Here is an 18716-nt window from a genome sequence, read left to right as displayed (position 1 = left end):
GCACCATGCGTTCTAGCAGTGTAATACATTTTCTGCACCATGCGTTTTAGCAGTGTAAGTCCTTGTGGCGACTTCACATTCAATGGTATCTCTTGTTGTAGCTTATTTATCGTATGGGACATGTCGCTATGCACGACTGTATGCGTCTGAAATTCCTCACTGCGTAATGTGTTAGATAAACACAGGAGTTAATTCTCGGAATATGGTGTTGCCAGATCGGTCATTCGTTCATTCATTGCAGTCAAACCATTGTGTTTGTAACGATTTTGAAACATCGCAATATAAGGTTAGCCACCCATGACATCATGAAGCAGATATTGGGTTCAGAGAAGTCGTGAATGAGATTTTTGTATGTGTGGGCTCGAGGTTAAGATTTATGGCTTCTTATCGTGGTCTAAGCACAGAGATTCACTGCTAGCACTGCTAGAGAGCCGTATACACGACGACGTCGTATGGAAAATGCTGAAATGAGAAACAGCTGTTCAATGACACAGATTCGGACTGCTATTCAACCGATTCTGAATGTGGCGTGGAAGGTTGGTCTTCTGATGCCTGAAATTGAGAAAGAGCTATTCAATGACACAGATTATGATAGGGGCGAGCAAAGTTGGAATTCTGATTCCGCGGACGACGGGTCATCACCTTCGTCGGCAACTTGGGGACCGCCAGACCAGTGTGGCTGGAGAGGTGTGAATAATTATTCCGGTGTAGCTGCGGGGATAAATATCACTGCAGCTCGACATCACTGGCCTGCTTCCTCTAAATCGCAACTGAGGTGTCGTGTGTGCTTTTCGCGTGGGAAGCGGTCTAGCGTTCGTACGAAGTGCGTGAGCTGCGACGTCGGACTCTGCATTTCGGAATTTTTTCGGCAGTACCATACGAAGGCCACATTACCATAGATGACGCAGGGGGGAAGGCTGTTTCCTCATGAAGATGGTGAACATATATCACGTAAGTAGAGCAAAAATTTAATTTTAAAAAAATCTTTACACGCGTGCAATGCGCGAAATCATATGAGGTCGTTCGGCCATATGACGTCGGTAGATTACATTAGATCACGCAGGAGGGAAGGCTGTCACCTTATAAAGGTTGTGACCAAAAATTATGTAAATAGAAGAACAATTTATATTTTAAATTTAATTTTAAAAAAATCTTTACACGCGTGGAATGCGCGACATCATATGATGTCGTTCTTAAATTTGTCCTTACTTTTAACGTCATATGACGTCCCTAGATTACATTAGATCATGCAGGAACGAAGGCTGTCTCCTTATAAAGGTGGTGACCAAAAATCATGTAAATAGAACAACAATTTATATTTTTAATATAATATTAAAAAAAACCTTACATGCGTGGAATCCGCGACATCATATGATGACGTTCGGCCAGCTGCCCTAACTTTTAACGACATCATATGATGACGTTCGTCTGATAAAGGTTAAAATGGATCTTAGAGGATAGGATGGGATGGTATGGATTGGATTGGTCTGGCTCAGGATAAGGAACAGTGGAGGGCTCTTATGAACACAGTAATGAACCTTTTGGTTCCATAAAATGCTGGGAAATTCTTGAGTAGCTGCAGATTTGGTTTCTCCTCAAGAAGGGCTCAGCTCCATAAGTAAGTAAGTAAGTGTGAAAATTAGAAAAACAAAACTCCAGTTTTTCCCCATTTATTACACTGTTGCACTGTCTAATTTACGTATTTTAATATCCTGTGGCATAGGGGTTGAGTAGGAATTTAAATGCCCACCAGTGGTGAAGGGTTAATGAAACTTGACATCTGATGTCTCATAGAGCAGTGTTTCTCAACCGCTGGGCCCTAGCATCAATAATGCCAGGCCCTCATCTTTTAGAAAAAAGAATTTATTGGACCGAGGTCTGACAAAGATTGAGAACCACTGTCATAGGGTATTTATATTTTTGTGTAGTGTTTATTGTTAGCTTAGGAGTGTCATGCTAATGGAAATAATGTTGGAGCAACAATAAAATGAGTTAGAGGGTTGTTATAGTGAAAGAGGCACATCACTCTCAAATGGGAGAATTTGGGATATTTTAATTTTAGACATAATTTGGCTTGTATCAGATTGTTAAATTTTAGAGATTTGGAAGCCCATTTGAATGACTACATTGATATGATCTTTTACAGTTACAGTATGTGCGACTGGTAAGTTCCTCTGGAAGTAACACTTCAACGGTTATGAGTACAGGAAAATCTCGTACTGCAGCTGTTGTACCAGTAAGTGCTCTTAGTGGAGGCAAGCCCATTGCTCTGGCTGCTATGCGAACTCAACAACAAACTCTCAAAATGGTGCCAATAGCCCCTGCTACTCCAGCCATTCGTACAGTAAGATTTATAGATTTATTGTATATTCATTTTACTAATAAATATCTAATACTCTGTATGATTGTTCTTGTTTTCAAAAAATTTTGATGTAGTAAGCTGTACTACATATTAGAAATTTACTGAAAAATATCATTATGAGATAGATGAATGACAGTACAAAATCATCCTCCTGTTACGTGTGTCTTACACAGGTGAAAAATTTGCAGTTATGCATCTGTCTTGTGTTGTGATGTGTCCAGTCTGACTTTTTGTAAGAACACTGACTTTTGGTGATTACTTAAATAATACCTACGGACAGGATATGGTTGCTTACCCTCCCAACTCACTTCACGTGACCATTACACATCTCGTGTATTACTACATCATTTATGGCTTGTGCAATCATGGAGGACAGTGTAATAACGTGGAAGTATAATCACAGTAATAAGCAAGGACTGAAGACTTGTTGGAAGATGTGCAACACATACTAGGTCATTTCATATTCAAAGAATTCAAGGATTGTTTGATGGCCATTTTCTCAGCATACTGTATTGTTTAAAAGAAATATTATCTTATTGAATTCTCTACTTGTGTCTGAAATATTTTTGAGCTTAGTATACCTTTAACCTGTGGGCTTATAATGTTTTTCTCTGTTCTCTGTTTTTCATGAACTTTTTGGTGAAATGTGACTTAGTTTGGTTAGTGATTTTTTATCTGCGTAAACCTATGGGTTAACAAGATTTTTAAAAAATTTGGATTTCTAAATTCTAATTATTTGATATAGCGAATGTATTGAACACTCACTCTCACAATTACACAATTTACAATCTCACCACTACTGCCATCTGCAGTTTCACAAAAACTTATCCTGTTTCCATTCACTCTGGCGCATGCACACCTTCCTGCAGGTGGCAGCCAACTTCATCCGGGATTCACAATCTCCTCGGGTCAGTTCCTTTGGTTCCTCGCATTGCTCTGCAGCTTGCTTCTTGCCCCTATAGCGCCTCATCCGTCCTTTGACCGGTTTCACTTTGGTGTCTTCTATGGGGACTTCTCGTTGTTGGGCCACCTCAGGTTTCGTTTCCATTGAGGTTGGCTCTTTCTCTCCATCTTTTCTGGGCAGGCCATTTTCTCTTTTCCTTCTAGATGCGCCTCAGTCGTTTCTTGGCAGGCCATCGACTTTACGTCCATTTCAGGTTTGATTTCAGCCACCATCTCCTTGTGGCTGGTGCCCATATTTTCTCGCATGGCCTTCGTCGTTACTTTGATCGCTTCCGTTTCTGTGGCAGTCTTTTCTCGCCAGGCTTTTATATCGGCCTCCATTTCTTCCTTGTCAGCCTTCCTATCAGCTGCTGCCTTTTCTTGGTTGGCATCTAATTTTGCCAGCATTACGATTATTCGTTGCATCTCTTGCTTCTCCATTCTCTTTTTGGCAGGATAACACTCGATGTACTTCTGAATTCAATAATTCTTCCTAGAGTGAAGTGTGTTTAAGTTTGTAGACACTTCTGACACCAAATTGTCACGTATTGGGTAGGTCACGCGACAATAAAATGGATATTTTGACTGATATGATGCAAAAATGTCATATGGTGCTGAATTATAGTAAACATGCTCCATATAAAATTTCTACAAAATCTCTATATGCAGAATATGCCTGAGACATTTCTGTGAACTGAGAAACAGTGAAATTGAGGTGTATGCACTACTTTATGAAAGAAGACAAACAAGATTTCAGTCATGTAGATAAAAGGGCTAAAATTCGTAACAGTGTTGTAACATGGCTGGAAACCAGAAGGGGCAGCTGTTGCCAAGGAATGGCCTGTAACCACATTTCCATGGCAGCCAAAACACTGTACTGCAGCAACAGATATGCATGCTACAATAGAGGAACTGCTGGAAATGGTGTTTTCTGAATCTCATGTCATCACAAACAAATACCCAGATGCAGCTGCTGTTGTACAACAAGTACATAAAGTATTCAGTGACATTGAGATCCTTGCTGGATGCATAACAGCTAAAGTGGGGGAAGCTCTGAATGTACTTCTATTGTGAATAGTGCAAAGCTGTAGATGGGAAGCAGCTTTTTAATGCTCTTTATGTCATGTACATGGTAACACTGAATGAAGTGAAGGCTGTCCTTAAAGTGAGTGCACAGGCAGGACAGAGTGGTGCAGTAAACAAAACCTCAGTTGAATCAGTGGCCCAAGGTGACGACTCCTTGGAAGTAAAGAGACGCAAGAGGGATATCTCTAATGATACCTCACAGAAAGCCAGTAATTCAACTAAACAAGCCCCAAAATCTGTAGCTGTCAAGCTGCTTCCCAAAGCAATTTTAACTCACAACTTCTTTGAGCATCTTAGAACTACTGACATGGACATGGAGACTACTGGAGCAGAGAACACACACTATTGAAGCAGGAGGTCCCCAGAAAATAATAGTGATGACTTCTACCACAAACCTCATTCAACTCCAGAGTGACAAAAAAGAACATGTCAGAGGAGAGTGTATGAGTTCTGAAATACATGAAATGGAACTCATATCTTAACAAAAGAAGTGGCAGACTATTCAGCCATGAAATCCTACCTGGAAAAAAATTATCTCCACCATTTCACCTTTCCCCCCAGACATGCCAGCAGAAGATATTTCCAACAGCCTTGAGGACTTAAGCTTCAACATCATCAACATGAGAGAAATGATGGCCACTTGAAAGGCACCCAGTGGACAAACCCACATGGAAAACCTCCCTTTCTTCCTTGTTACCTTAACAAGAAACATAAGATCTCAAATGAAATACAAGCTGAATGGCCTTAGCCATATTATTATTAAGATAGAGTTATACGAACTCAAACTCACCTTATGCAGTGCTACAACTGCCAACACTTTGGCCAAGTCTGGGTCAACTGCAATCAGTCACCTTGATGTCTGTGGTGCATTGGTGGTCACTAGCATAAGGAATGCCCTGAAAAGCCGAATACAGAATCTATGCCAAGCTGCTGCAATTGCATCCTAGCAGAAGGAGAGAAGCATCATATCGAGGCTGCAGCCATGTGAAAGGAGGAGAAGAGCACAACAGGCTCCCAAGAAATCCTCTAGGAGGACGTTCTTCTTTAAGTTCACCTTACCAGAGTGGTCCTATGCAGATATACTGTGTCTAGACACTCAACACCAGCAGCCACATGCTCCACAGACAGATGGGAAAAGCTTGCGGCAGCCCATGCAGCAGCGTGTGCAAAAACAGGAAATTCAGAAAACAGGTGTATCAGTACAGGCTTCCATTTCGACTAACAGTGACACATAAAAGTAGCCACTGTAGTGCAACTGATCATGACGGAGCTCAGTGAAACTGTATCAGAAGAAGACAAGCTAATGGTCACTAGGTCTCTTTGCTGATGACACCTGTATATACGCAACAGACTGCAAAGAGGATTATGTTTTCAGAAAGCTGCAGTGAAGTCTCAGGCTATTGAGATGTAGTTTAAGCACTGGAATATGTAATAATACAAATGCTGTTGTGAATGCAACAATTTATTTGGTTATAGATCTTTCTCTTTTCTCCCTCTACACTACATGTTTCGGCCATAATTGGCCATCATCAGGTTATTTTTCACTACATAGCTGTCACACTGCACACAGTCCAAAACCTAAAACATCAGCCTGTCAGTTTTGTTTTAAAATCTCGCCAACACACGCTCATCAATTTGATTTTAGAATTACAGTTTAAAATGTAAAATTTCTAAAATTTAAAGTTTTAAATACCAGGGGCACCTGCTCTTGTCTACATGTGCTGCAGCGGCTATTTCTTGTTTTCAGCACCATTCATGTATTATTCTGTGCAGGCTCCCTGTGTGTGTGTCCCTCGTATTTAAAACTTTAAATTTTAGAAATTTTAAACTTTAATTCTAAAATCAAATTGACGAGCGCGTGTTGGCGAGATTTTAAAGCAAAACCGACAGGCTGATATTTTAGATTTTGGATTGTGTGCAGTGTGACAGCTACATAGTGAAAAATACACTTGATGATGGCCAATTACAGCCAAAACATGTATTGTAGAGGAAGAAAAGTCAAAGATCTACAACCAAATAAATTGTTGCATTCACAACGGTATTTGTATTGTTACATATAGAAGTGTATAGTGTAACAGGATGCTTAAATATAATATTGTAACACGTTTGGAGTAGATACTTCCATGGTAACGCAATAACAGTGAGCCGTTGTGTAGAGAGTGCCGAAACAACGAACGCGTTCCCCCAGAGATGAACAACAGAAGGCCGTTGAGTAACAATGGATGGGACAAAACACGTTACCAGCGTGTAAAGAGTGTTCCTAAAGCAATGGATTGCTGAACATGTGAGATTGAGCCTTGGTGAATGGTGTCTCATATCCAGTCCGCAGAACACCTACATAAGCTGAGAACGACAGAGCTAATTAGCCTTCATACAGCGCAGTTGGAACCTAGTCGAGATGTTGCAGAAGTCACGTGATACCACAAGCGATAATAATTGTATGGTGTATAAATGTGAGTGTCCAATAAAGAGTCGCTAAATCCGAGACCCACGTGGAGTTATTTGTCACGTGACACACCCAACACGTGACAACTCGTGTTAGAAGCAGGATCAGTTCGGATTCTCTGAGACGAAGTTAAAGGATTGGACTTACACATGTGACCAACAGGATCGAACTTAAACACAAAAACAGTGCACAAAAAAAAAATGGATTCTCAACAAATAATGGAATTCCTGTGGGTCATGCAAGAAAAGGCGGACGCCACACATGAAATGAAAGCATGATGAGACGTTGGCCTACCAAGAAATGGAGGCACGTCGAGATGAGAAAAAGCCGACCTCACTGGGCAAGAAACATGAGGCGGCAGAACAACGAGAGGTCCCCGCAAAAGACGCTGAAGTAATGCCGGTTGGAGAACCGAAGAAGAAAAGGCACAGGGACCGAAAAATGGCCGCGGAGCGTTGCCGCCAGAAACCGAAGGACTCAACATGGAAAAATCATGAACCCCAGAAGGAATTGGCCATCACCCGCAGAGGGACAACACGCCGTGAGAAAGTGGCATAGAGAATGCCAGTAGACAAGAGGATGTCTTGTCGTGCAACAGTAGCACGAATCTTACTCGGGGAGCTGGTGGACTCCCGAGGAAACGACTGGTCATGGCTGACAAGATGATGACCCACTACGCAAATGTGGCACAGCACAAGAGACCCAGATCTCAGGGAGATCAGTTTGAGTCATGCACAAGCCCACATAAGGATGTGTCAAAAAGGAGATGAGAAGAACTTGAACACTGGAGGACAACAGAAAAATCCGTCGTGAAAGGAAAGGATGTAGAACAACTCAAGATTGAGAGTGAGACAATAAGGAGCTTAAGAAAGCAATTCAAGGCATGTGCAAGTGCACAAGCAGGCATGCTACACGGAATCGCAACAAATACGGACATCAAAACTGGACACTGGAGGGGCCGACCCCCTCCAAAATGAAAGAAAGGAAACAGCCTGTATGGGAGGAACCGGTAATGTAGAAGCACCGGCCTCCCTAGCAAGAGTAAATGAAGAAAGAATGAAAGTGAAGAATGAATGTGAGACCATGGAACCGACAACCGCTGGACCTTTGAAGTGCTCGGGGAGAGCAATCTGGAAGAAGGGGGGCAGATGGAAGGACGGCAAAACACCGAAGAAGAGGCGGAGGTAACATGCAGAAGATGAACACCTTAGGAAACGAAACCAAGGATGCAGCATTAGGCTGTTCGGGACGAACAACCCATAGAAGGGAGCAATGTAACGTGTTTGGAGTAGATACTTCCATGGTAACGCAATAACAGCAAGCCGTTGCCTAGACAATGCCGAAACAACGAACGCGTTCCCTCAGAGATGAACAACAGAAGGCCATTGAGTAACAACGGATGGGACGAAACACGTTACCAGTGTGTAAAGTGTTCCTGAAGCAAAGGATTGCCAAACATGTGAGATCGAGCCTTGGCGAATGGTGTCTCGTATCTGGTCCGCAGCACACCTACATAAGCCGAGAATGACAGAGCTAATTAGCCTTCATACAACGCAGTTGGAACCTAGCCTTCATACAGTACCGTTGGAACCTAGTCGAGACATCGCTCACGTGATACCACAAGCGATAATAATTATATGGTGTGTAAGTGTGAGCGTCCAATACAGAGTCGCTAAATCCAAGATCCACGTGGAGTTATTTGTCGCGTGACACACCCAACACTTGACAATATATTAAGCACTGGAACATAAAAATCGATGAAATTAAGACTCAGGCCATCTCCTTTTTTCATAGAGACTCATCTTACATTGAATTGACGGAATATCCTCTTTGTCAGTCATGTAAAATGTCTTGGTGTAATCTTCGATAAGAGGATTATATGGAAACTGCACGTAGAAATGATTGAAGCCAAGGGCTTCAGAACATGTATTAGAATCTACTACATATTCAGATGTGAACATTTAAGTGCCAGCATTAAATTAACCCTCCATAAGACACTGATCAAATCAGTAATGACTTTCCAGCCTAGGAATTAGTGGCAGACACCTACATCTTAAAATAGCATCTCATACAAAACAAGGTTCTCTACAGCTTTGGAAATTTTCTAAGGTGCACATCGGTCCGTGATTTGCACACAGCTTTCAACCTTCCTATGTATACGATTATATAACAGAATTATGCAGGGAACAAGTAGAAGTCGTACAAAATCATGAGAATGAAGATGTTCACAGTGCAGGACAAGGTGAAGCCAAACATAGAAAATATAAGAGGCTTGAACTTGATGGTGGTGAAGCTTATGACCGTTCCAGTGGATAAGCTGCCATTGTGGCATAAGATATGTATGAGAGGCATGATCATCTTTGCAAAAGTCTGGACTGACAGAGGACTTGTATGTGGTGCAAAAGGAAGAATTTTCAATAACATGTTATAAGTATGATATGTACGCTTAACAAGGCAAAGCACAATCATAAGAGAAAAATCTATCCTCTCTTCAGAGAGGCTGTTATATAAGGACTATGCCTGCAAGGTTTCAGTTGAAAAAGAAAAAGAAAATCTCTGGTTGTGATCGTCAAGGGGCTTGGTGCCAAGACGAACTGATTGGTGGTAAACCACCAGTCACAAAATAACTCTGACTCTCAGAATTTCAGAGGAGTTACATGAGTGAAGCCATAACCTGTTGCACATACCTAGATTCACAAAAGACCTTTGTATAGCTTGTATAAATGTTACTTAGTTCAGTGCAGTGACAAAGGGTGCACAGAGTTCATATTGACCTGGATGCCATGACAGCGTGAATATACTCATGCTGAAGTTTGGTGCAACAAATGTAGCACCTTCGTAGAAAGGCTGACCTCTTGTCAAAGAGGAGGCCCCTTTTCAAAGCATGTACATGCCTAGGAGAGAAAAATCATGGATCTTGAGGTGACTGAAGCCAGGAATGACTGTGCTGGCGAAGGTCAGCAGCACTTTAAACAACCATTCAGGCAGTTGGGAAGATGAAGACACACTTGGAGCTGTGAGGTAGGTGTCAGCCATTAAGGACGTGAACAGAAGAGGATACCATTGGGGTCCTTTACCAGGCATTGCCTAGTGAGTATGTGCTATAGTGATTTGTAAAGTGTGTGAATTAGTGATAGCGCTATAATTGAAGAAAGCAGTCTTCTGGGATTTGGCACCGTGTATAAGTGGTGTTAACCGACGTTTCGGAGGAACGTATCGCCTCCATCTTCAGGGTAGAAGAAAAAGTATAAGAAATCTGCAAGCGACAAGACCGTGAGAACGGTAAAAGCAGATCTTCTACCCTGAAGATGGAGGCGATACGTTCCTCCGAAACGTCGGTTAACACCACTTATACATGGTGCCAAATTCCAGAAGACTGCTTTCTTCATAGTCACCGCCGTGAAAGCCTCAAATCGTACACAGCGCTATAATTGTTTGCAGTTACGATTTATGGTGATGAATCAAAACCCCTTATCTGGTCACTGAACACATGACAGTATTGTAGCATTTATTATTATTTGAAGCAGTTATTCTCTTACCAACAGTAGCCACTTACAGTCTTAATTAGTTCTACCTTATACAACCATTTTACCATAACGCTACTACACTGTCCTTGCCATGCATATTTCAGTGAATTAGCTCGGAATTCACAGCACACTCTGTATCACATTAATGCACATATCCACACTGTGCCATCACTTTACTCATGCTATTCTCTGTGGGAATTTTGCAACTACTTTTTATAGCTGCAATAATTCTAGAAGTTTCTCATGGATTCTCAGCTAACCTTGGCCTTCAGCAGTCTCTGGAACAATCTAGAACTGGGGGGTCTTCATGTTTCCCTGAAGGGAGGCACTTGCCCCCTCCCCATGCACAAAGCTCATGCTGAGTATTTTTGGTAGATGCCGTATACTGTCTTAACAAATTTGATAATGATTGCCATGTGCTTCTTGCTGCAAAAAGAAAATGTTATGTATAACTTTGTTTGTTCCAAATGAAGGTTGTACCAAAGTCAGCTGGCCAAACTGGGCAGAGGATATTAATCCCTGCATCTGCACCTGTTACTCAGCTTCGCACTGGATCAAATGTTGCTACGTTATCAGCTTCTGCTGTGAATCCAATCACATCAGGGACCACCATCTTACCCTCTGGTACCAGCAGTTATGTAATGCTTCCAGCTCAGTATGTTCAGCAGGTTAGAAATGTGAAATATTACCTCTCACACATTTAATGGAAGGAGTGTTAACAGGGGTATTGATCATCCCGATTTTATTCATAGTCCCAACTTTGCATTATTTTTCAAACTTGATGCCTGATTTTGGTACCAAAACATTATGGTGCACTTTGCAATTCAGTTTTTCTTGTACTAGAGTCTGAATATGGGGATTAAAACATGACATAATATAAAAATAACACATGTTTTACTTTTTTCTGTGTTCACTTTCTGTGAAACATGCTCAGTAAATATTAAGCAAGTTATGCTTCAGATATGTGCAGAAATATATGAAGGTCTCCATGTAAAAGTTTCTCGTATTTTTGTTTAGTTTTAACCAGATTGAAATGTGTCAACACAGGTTAATTAATTCCATCCAGTGTGACTGATGAAGTCTTTTTCCTTTTTAATATTCATCCTTAACATGTTTCTGTCTTATAGACCATCTTCAGATGGTATCCTTCTGAAGATGGTCTGTAAGACCAAAACATGTTAAGGATAAAATATTAAGAAAGATAAAACTTCATCAGTCACACTGGATGGAATTAATTAAATTTTATAATATTGTTAGTGTGACAGACCAGTATGAAACAAATCAAACTTGTCAACACATCATTTTATTAATTTCTATGATAATCAGATTTCATGAAAATCTGTTCAGCATTACTCAGGTATTTTCTTTTATACAGACAGAGCAAATTTCGTGTGCTTCCTGCAGGACTGTGAACATTCCTAATATATATATTATGGTAAATGTGGTAGAGAAGAGAGGATGAAACATGTATTCTGCTTGGCAGGAATGGCATGAATTTTTGTATACTGATTTTTGAGTGGCACAATTTTTTCTTATCCTTTCTACGTATTTGTAATTCTTCTGTTATGAAACTTCACATAATTTGTAATCTAAATTAGTTTCCATTTGTGTATACTATTCTGATTAAGAAAATCAAACAATTTTGGATCTCTGTTTCACTGTATGTTTGATTTGTAGAAAGAACATTAACTACATAAGTTTATCCAGATGTTGTGGCTGGGTGGGCAGCACTTTGCTTCAACTGGCAACTGGATCAGAATATTTGGGCCATCTCAGGTTCAAATCTTGGTGTAGCGACCGACTATCTTGACTGATTTGTTTTGGTTTTCCTCGGTCCCTCCAGGTCCTTGCTGGGATAATATCTGAAATTAGTCCATGCCTGTTTACTTCCACATTCTTTCTAATTCATTATTCACTAATCATGTCATTTGACAGTGTATAGTCTGAGCTATAGTTAGTGCCTCGTAACTTTAGCCGTGCAGAAAGGTAAATGCTGTTGTGGAGCACGTGAAGCTGTATGCTTGCTGTGGTGGTGACATTCAGAGCTCCTCCCCGAGCAGAAAACATTGCCTATGGAGACCAGGAATAGATACTATGGAATTGATACAGTGCAACCACACTCCAAGACACTACATTCCAAACTGGTAGTACCCATGCTGACATAAGCTGATAAAACTGCTCCGCCAGCTCCGTGAGAGATAGTATGACCCCTCTTCCATGGCTAGAGTTCTGAGGAACTAGCAGTACTGACAGCATTGTTAAAAAAAATAGTAAATAATTACATGGGTAGGTCTGCTCATATAGCAGATGCCAGGTCACCATTGCTCCTAAAATTGTTGTGATGGCACTTAGAACTTTCTTTCTATTATATAACTGTTAGGACTTCTTTCTTCCTTTCCTCTGTTCCTTTTGTGTCTTTGTGTTCTCTTCTTTCTCCTTTATTGCTTTGCAGTCCCTTTTATTTGTCCATCCTGTGGTCATTAATCTTTCTCTTTCTTCCTCCCTCCCCTGTTTAAGTGGTTCTTTCACACCAAATCTTCTGTTTTTCTATGCCTTTCATATTTTTATCTCCTTCACTTCTTTCTCCCATTTCTCTTATTTGTACATCCTGTCTTCTTTTCTTTCCCTCTGTCATAACAGTGGTAGATAATGGTTTATATTCTCCTCATATACCAGCACTGACAAAGATGGTTTGAATTTTCCTCTTATCCTAGCAGCAATGCATTGGGTTTTCCCCGAGTATGTCTGGCACTGGCTATTATTTATATGTAGATGTTTCAGTTCTCCTTTTGTTAATAAGAATGGGCATATATCTCACTTGAGGTATCTTGTTTGTTACTTTGGCTCATAGTTTTGGGGGTGCCTCCTAGATGTATAGGAAATTTGTGCATGCATGCATGTTAGTTAAAGCATAAAAGACCATATCAGATAAATAAGTGAAATAAACTGCAAATTTTAATGTTCTTACTATAAATACATTAACTAATATTAGTTTACTTTTCTTATTCTTGCATTATTTTTGTTTTTTATGGGTCAGTGGACAAAAGTCTCCAATTTCTTCTGCAATCCCACAGTTTTGGATGCCAGCTCTTCCCAAACTGCTTGATGTTTTCCAGTATCTGGCTGAATAATTTTGTTCTGAGTCCTTTTATAGGTCTTTTCCCTTTACATAGTAATTCTAATGGCATTCTCAGTGTACTTATTTTATTCATATTTTTTTGTAGTCATTGCTTTCCTGTTAGAAATTTTGTTTATTCCAGCTTATCCAAAAATGTCGTATACATTGCTTGATTTTGTTTCTGTTTCTTTTTTAAGGCTTCATGTTTTGGCATTAAATGTTCGGATGTTAAGTGCGGAATACTTTATAAATTGTTTTGCAGTGGTTTGTCCATCTGTTTAATCAGTGTGTTATAATGTTTGTTAGGTTTCTTGACATTCTTATAGCAGTTGTTATTCAGTGCTCATTTATGGCCCTGAAATCAAAGTAAATACCAGATGACTTGCAAAGATGTTCCAATAATTACATTTTCTGTTCAGTTTTTGTTCTTTACATATATGTTTGCAATTGCAGTTACAAACTCAGAGTCAGCAGCCACAACAGCAGACTCCGCAACAGCAGCAGCAGCAGCAACAGCAGCAGCATAGTATCCTCAACACACACACTGTCAGTCAGTCATCGAGTAATAGTGCAGTGAGTGCAGATTCACACCATCAATCCAGGCCAAGTGTAGTAACAAGGACAACACTAGAACCAAATGGTATCCGGCCGAGGAAACCGTGCAATTGTACCAAGTCACAGTGTCTCAAATTGTGAGTCGTCACAGAGGTTAATCTTGAGAAAATTGCATGCCTGCATCCATATCTGTGATTAGCTTCTGAATATGCATTTTAGCAAATTTGATCAGCATATACTGTGAGTTATAGTATTGTGACGTGACGGAACAGTTTAACAAGATAAGTCATCCATTGCTAGGCAGCAGCCTGTAAACACAGTTCTACAGCAATGGATATGCATGCAATCATGGAAGCATTGTTGGATACGGTGTTTTCTGTGTGGTCCGTGTAGATTAATGAGAGCATTACAATGATTTGTAGTTACGAGTTAGAAGTATTCAGTAAATCCAGTTACTATTCCAAACCCTGCGTCTAGTCACTAGTACAAGACAGTATTTATCCAGCAGCAGTATCTCTTCACCAGTATGCAGTCTTCTCCTTGACAGGATAGGTAAATGCATAAAATAAATTGAATGAACAACCACAAACAACATTATCCATGAACACCACTTTACCTCCTTGAAAAACAACTTTCCCACACATAAAACCTAAGACCTGCCATCTCTATAGCTATGTAGTAGCACAGAAATTTCTAGAGTTCTGTTTGGGAGGTGTTCACTTTGAATCTTGGCAGGGATACCAACTATCCTGACAGGTTCCCATGGTTTTGCTTAGGCCCTCCAGGTGAGAGTAATGCTTTGTGTTTGTGTTTGGGAGATGCTTGGTTCAAACCTCAGCCAGGACACAGGCTACCATGACTGATTTCTTTTCTTGGTTTTCATCATTCCTTCCAGGCAAATGCTGCAGTAGTACCTTGGTTAGACCACAGTTGCTTCCTTTCACATCCTTTCCAATTCATCTTTCATCCTATCATCTGATACAATGTAGTCTTGACACTGAAAGTGTTGTTAAATAACCCATGAAAATAGCATCATTTTCCCTGACTTCTGGTAATTTTTATGGCAGAGGCAGTTATAAATTGAGTTGGTATGGTCTGTTCCTGCATATTGGGCAACAGTTGGCCTCTGCTATATCTGATTGTCAGTCAGGATGGGTTAAGTCTTTGACACACACATTTCTTCAAACTAATATTTAAATATTTATCTCCTATCTCACAGAAAACACACTTCAACCTCATTACAAAAATCAATTGATAACTGTTTACGAAATGAGTAGCTGTTTATTCTGAGAATCATATGAAAAAATAAATACTCTCTGCTAGCAAAATATTTAGTTTTTCATAGTAAAACAGGTTGTACAAGGTTACATGAACTTTTCCATAGTAAATTATTGTTGTGTATTGTCATCATATTTATTCTTGCATTTCCAGATACTGTGACTGCTTTGCCAATGGGGAATTCTGCCACATGTGCAATTGCAATAACTGTTTCAATAATTTGGAACATGAGGAGGATCGACAGAGAGCCATCAGGTCTTGCCTTGAAAGGAATCCCAATGCTTTTAGGCCAAAAATTGGCAAGGGTATTGTAGGGGATGAGCGACGACACAATAAAGGTTGTAACTGCAAGCGTTCTGGCTGTCTGAAGAATTACTGTGAATGTTACGAGGTATTACAATTCATTCAACAATATGTTCAAGGAGAAGAGATAAAACTATAGAGTAAATATATCATTTCATAGCTCTGATAATTCTGATGGATCATGATGACTGGAACATCATAAAGAGTTAACTGGTCAACTAATGAGCTCTGCAGGTGATTCATGACTTACAGTCTTAACTTCAAGAACTTAACCTAAGGCCACGTCTAGTCCATAATATTGTATTTAAGCATACTATCGCATTAATATATAATTTATTTTACATATATTTCTGTGTAAAATGCAACTTATTATCTAGTCACCCTTCTTCCATACTATATTTTTCTGCCGTATACAACCTTCATCAGGTGCGTTCTATCTTGTTAAAATTGTTGTACTGTAGGTCAAAATGTTATATCACGTGTGAACATGATATTTCCCGATTAAAATAAATTGATCTTAATTAAAATTAATTAATATCCCAATGTTTTCCTTATGGTCATCAACCTTTCATTTAAAAGCTGTAGAAGACTAAAGATATAGAAAACATGTACCTAATATACCAACATTTATATAAAAGTTAAAAAAAAAAGTAAAAGTATCCCTGTAACAGGCTGTGGAGGCCCATAGGGTTGTGAGATGTTGAGGTTCCCACATTTTCTAGACAATTGACTCATAGATGGCGGCAAGGTTATCAGCCCTATGAGCCGAGCGCCCTTTACCCCCAAGAATATTCCTGGTACTCATTTCTGTTAGAGGCTGAGTCAACCCCAGGGCCATCACACATTCAACAAATTCAACAAACTAAAACCATCCATAAAATTCACTATAGTAAAAGAACTACACAAATCCATCAAGTTTTTAGATCTCACAACACACTGCAAGGATAGTAATTTGAAATTGTCAATATATAAGGAACCCACACAGACTGATATTATGATTATAATAGTTCATGCCATCCATATGATCACAAACTATGAGTTATTAAATACCCACTAAGTCAATTACACATGTATCCAATAAGTAAAAGAGCAAAAGATACAGAAAAGAACACCATCAAAACCATACTATATAATAACCTGATACCTGGTTGAAAAGCTCCCTCGCCCAGAAAAGCAAAACACACACTCACACTAACCCTCAGCACCACAAAAAAATAAGAGGGGGGGGTCACTTTTACATACAGCAGCAAAGAGGTGAGAAGGAGTACTAAAAACAAGACACAAGAATAAAAATAGCGTTCTGCACACAAAACTCAATTTGAATATGTGTATTATGTTTGTTAATATTGTAACGTGTTTCGTTACTGAAGACGCCGTAGAGATGGTTAATTGGTTTTTTAACAATCTACAAGTATCAGCTACAATTAATGATAACAATGTTACGGGTTTCCACACTTTACAAACCCTACAATAAAATCTCTTAACACTATCTTCAAGAGTCTTCACGTATTAATAGCGTGGGAGCTATACAAGTCTCGCTGAATTACACACTCCAAATATAACTGGTTATCACGAACTATCACTGATTCTCGCACACGCGTCTGTAGCTCGTAACTTGCGAACTGAGAANTGTTGACCTGCCTATTACCGTTGCGCAACACATCGCACTAGTTGTAACGTGTTTTAGTTACTGAATACGCCGTAGAGATCGTTAATTGGTTTATTTAACAACCTACTAGTCTCGGATACAATTAATTATAACAATATTGCGGGGTTTCACACTTTATAACCCTATTCGCAATAATCTGTTTACACTGTTGTGGGGTTTCACAATTTATAACCCTATTCGCAAATCAAACCACGCTATTGTCAGTAGACTACCTGTTTACAGTAGGGGAGCTATGTATCACTGTATCACACACTCCCAATTACACAATTACACACACGTCCGGTTCTTCTTTCCGCGACGGCTGCTATACTCCAACTGTAGTCTGCTGACTTGAGGACTGTTGATAACACACTCGCTTGTAGGCTTGCTCGGAACTAACTCGGAACTGAACTTGGTGATGGCCACATTACAACTAACTCACGCTTACTGCTCAGCTGGCTTATATTCCGTTCGCTGTTACCTGTTGCCCGCGTCAACAGTGTCATTGCGTGTCGCGTCACAGTAGGAATCGATGCCACATCACAGTAGGAACTGGTTCCACGTCGTCCTGTTGCGTCACCGCGCGTTGCATGTTACGTCACCGTGCGGAGGGGGGGAGGGGAGTGCTGACTCACCCGCCGCGTCACTGCTGGTGGGGGGGGGGTTCTCCATTGCGCAACATGTCACAATATTGTGTAATAGCTGATTAGCAATGTGGTAGCAGAACTTACAGGTTTAATGCCACTGATACCAAAGCCCACAATTGTCATGATCCTGGCCCAGTTCCTCTTGCCTCCAGTCCTCATAACCCATCTCCCTGAGATCCTTCATATTGTCGCGTATTGGGCGTATATCGCGACAAATAACTTCTCGATGTATTTGATGTAGCGAATTTTATTTCACATCCGCTCTCACAATCACCCAAATTACAGATTTACGATTACTGCTATCTGCAGTATCACAATTAGTACACTCCAAATGCCACAAGACAACTGACTGGTTGCTGGCTAACTCGGAACTAACTCGGAGGTAGCTCGAGGATTGACTCGTAGGTAGCTCCATGACTGACTGACTCAGTACAACTCGGAGGTAGCTCGAGGACTCACTCGGCGGTAGCTCCAGGACTAACTGACTCGTAGGTAGCTCCACGACTAACTGACTCGTAGGTAGCTCCAGGACTAACTGACTGACTCAGTACAACTGACTGTGAATAGCCTTCGCTGCTCCTTATGTAGCCTTGATCGGACAATACGGAAAACGGCCACGTAATAGGCACCCTTGTTGCCTGGCGCTGTGTTGCTAGTAACGCTAGCGGTAGTAACCGCTGTTACTACCGTAACAATCCTGTTGCGTCACCGTTACGTTACCGTGCGGAGGAGGGGGAGGGGAGCGCTGACTCACCCGCCGCGTCACTGCTGGTGGGGGGGTTCTCCTTTGCGCAACATGTCACA

The 18716-nt window shown here is 40.5% G+C and overlaps 1 protein-coding gene across 1 annotated transcript in view; it reads left to right on the top strand.

Annotated features, from left to right (window-relative positions):
* Positions 1-18716, top strand: part of LOC111864161 (protein lin-54 homolog) — a 47915-nt gene that overhangs the window by 15124 nt on the left and 14075 nt on the right. Inside the window, exons 6-9 of the mRNA XM_023851218.1 lie at positions 2147-2344; positions 10837-11031; positions 13935-14173; positions 15468-15705. Of these exons, the coding sequence (XP_023706986.1) occupies positions 2147-2344; positions 10837-11031; positions 13935-14173; positions 15468-15705 (870 nt within the window). The remainder of the gene's footprint in view (positions 1-2146; positions 2345-10836; positions 11032-13934; positions 14174-15467; positions 15706-18716) is intronic.

Source organism: Cryptotermes secundus, unplaced genomic scaffold, assembly GCF_002891405.2.
Source record: "Cryptotermes secundus unplaced genomic scaffold, Csec_1.0 scaffold1743, whole genome shotgun sequence".
NCBI lineage: Eukaryota > Metazoa > Arthropoda > Insecta > Blattodea > Kalotermitidae > Cryptotermes > Cryptotermes secundus.
The sequence above is the reverse complement of the archived record's forward strand: the minus strand, read 5'-3'. Positions and strand labels throughout refer to the sequence as shown.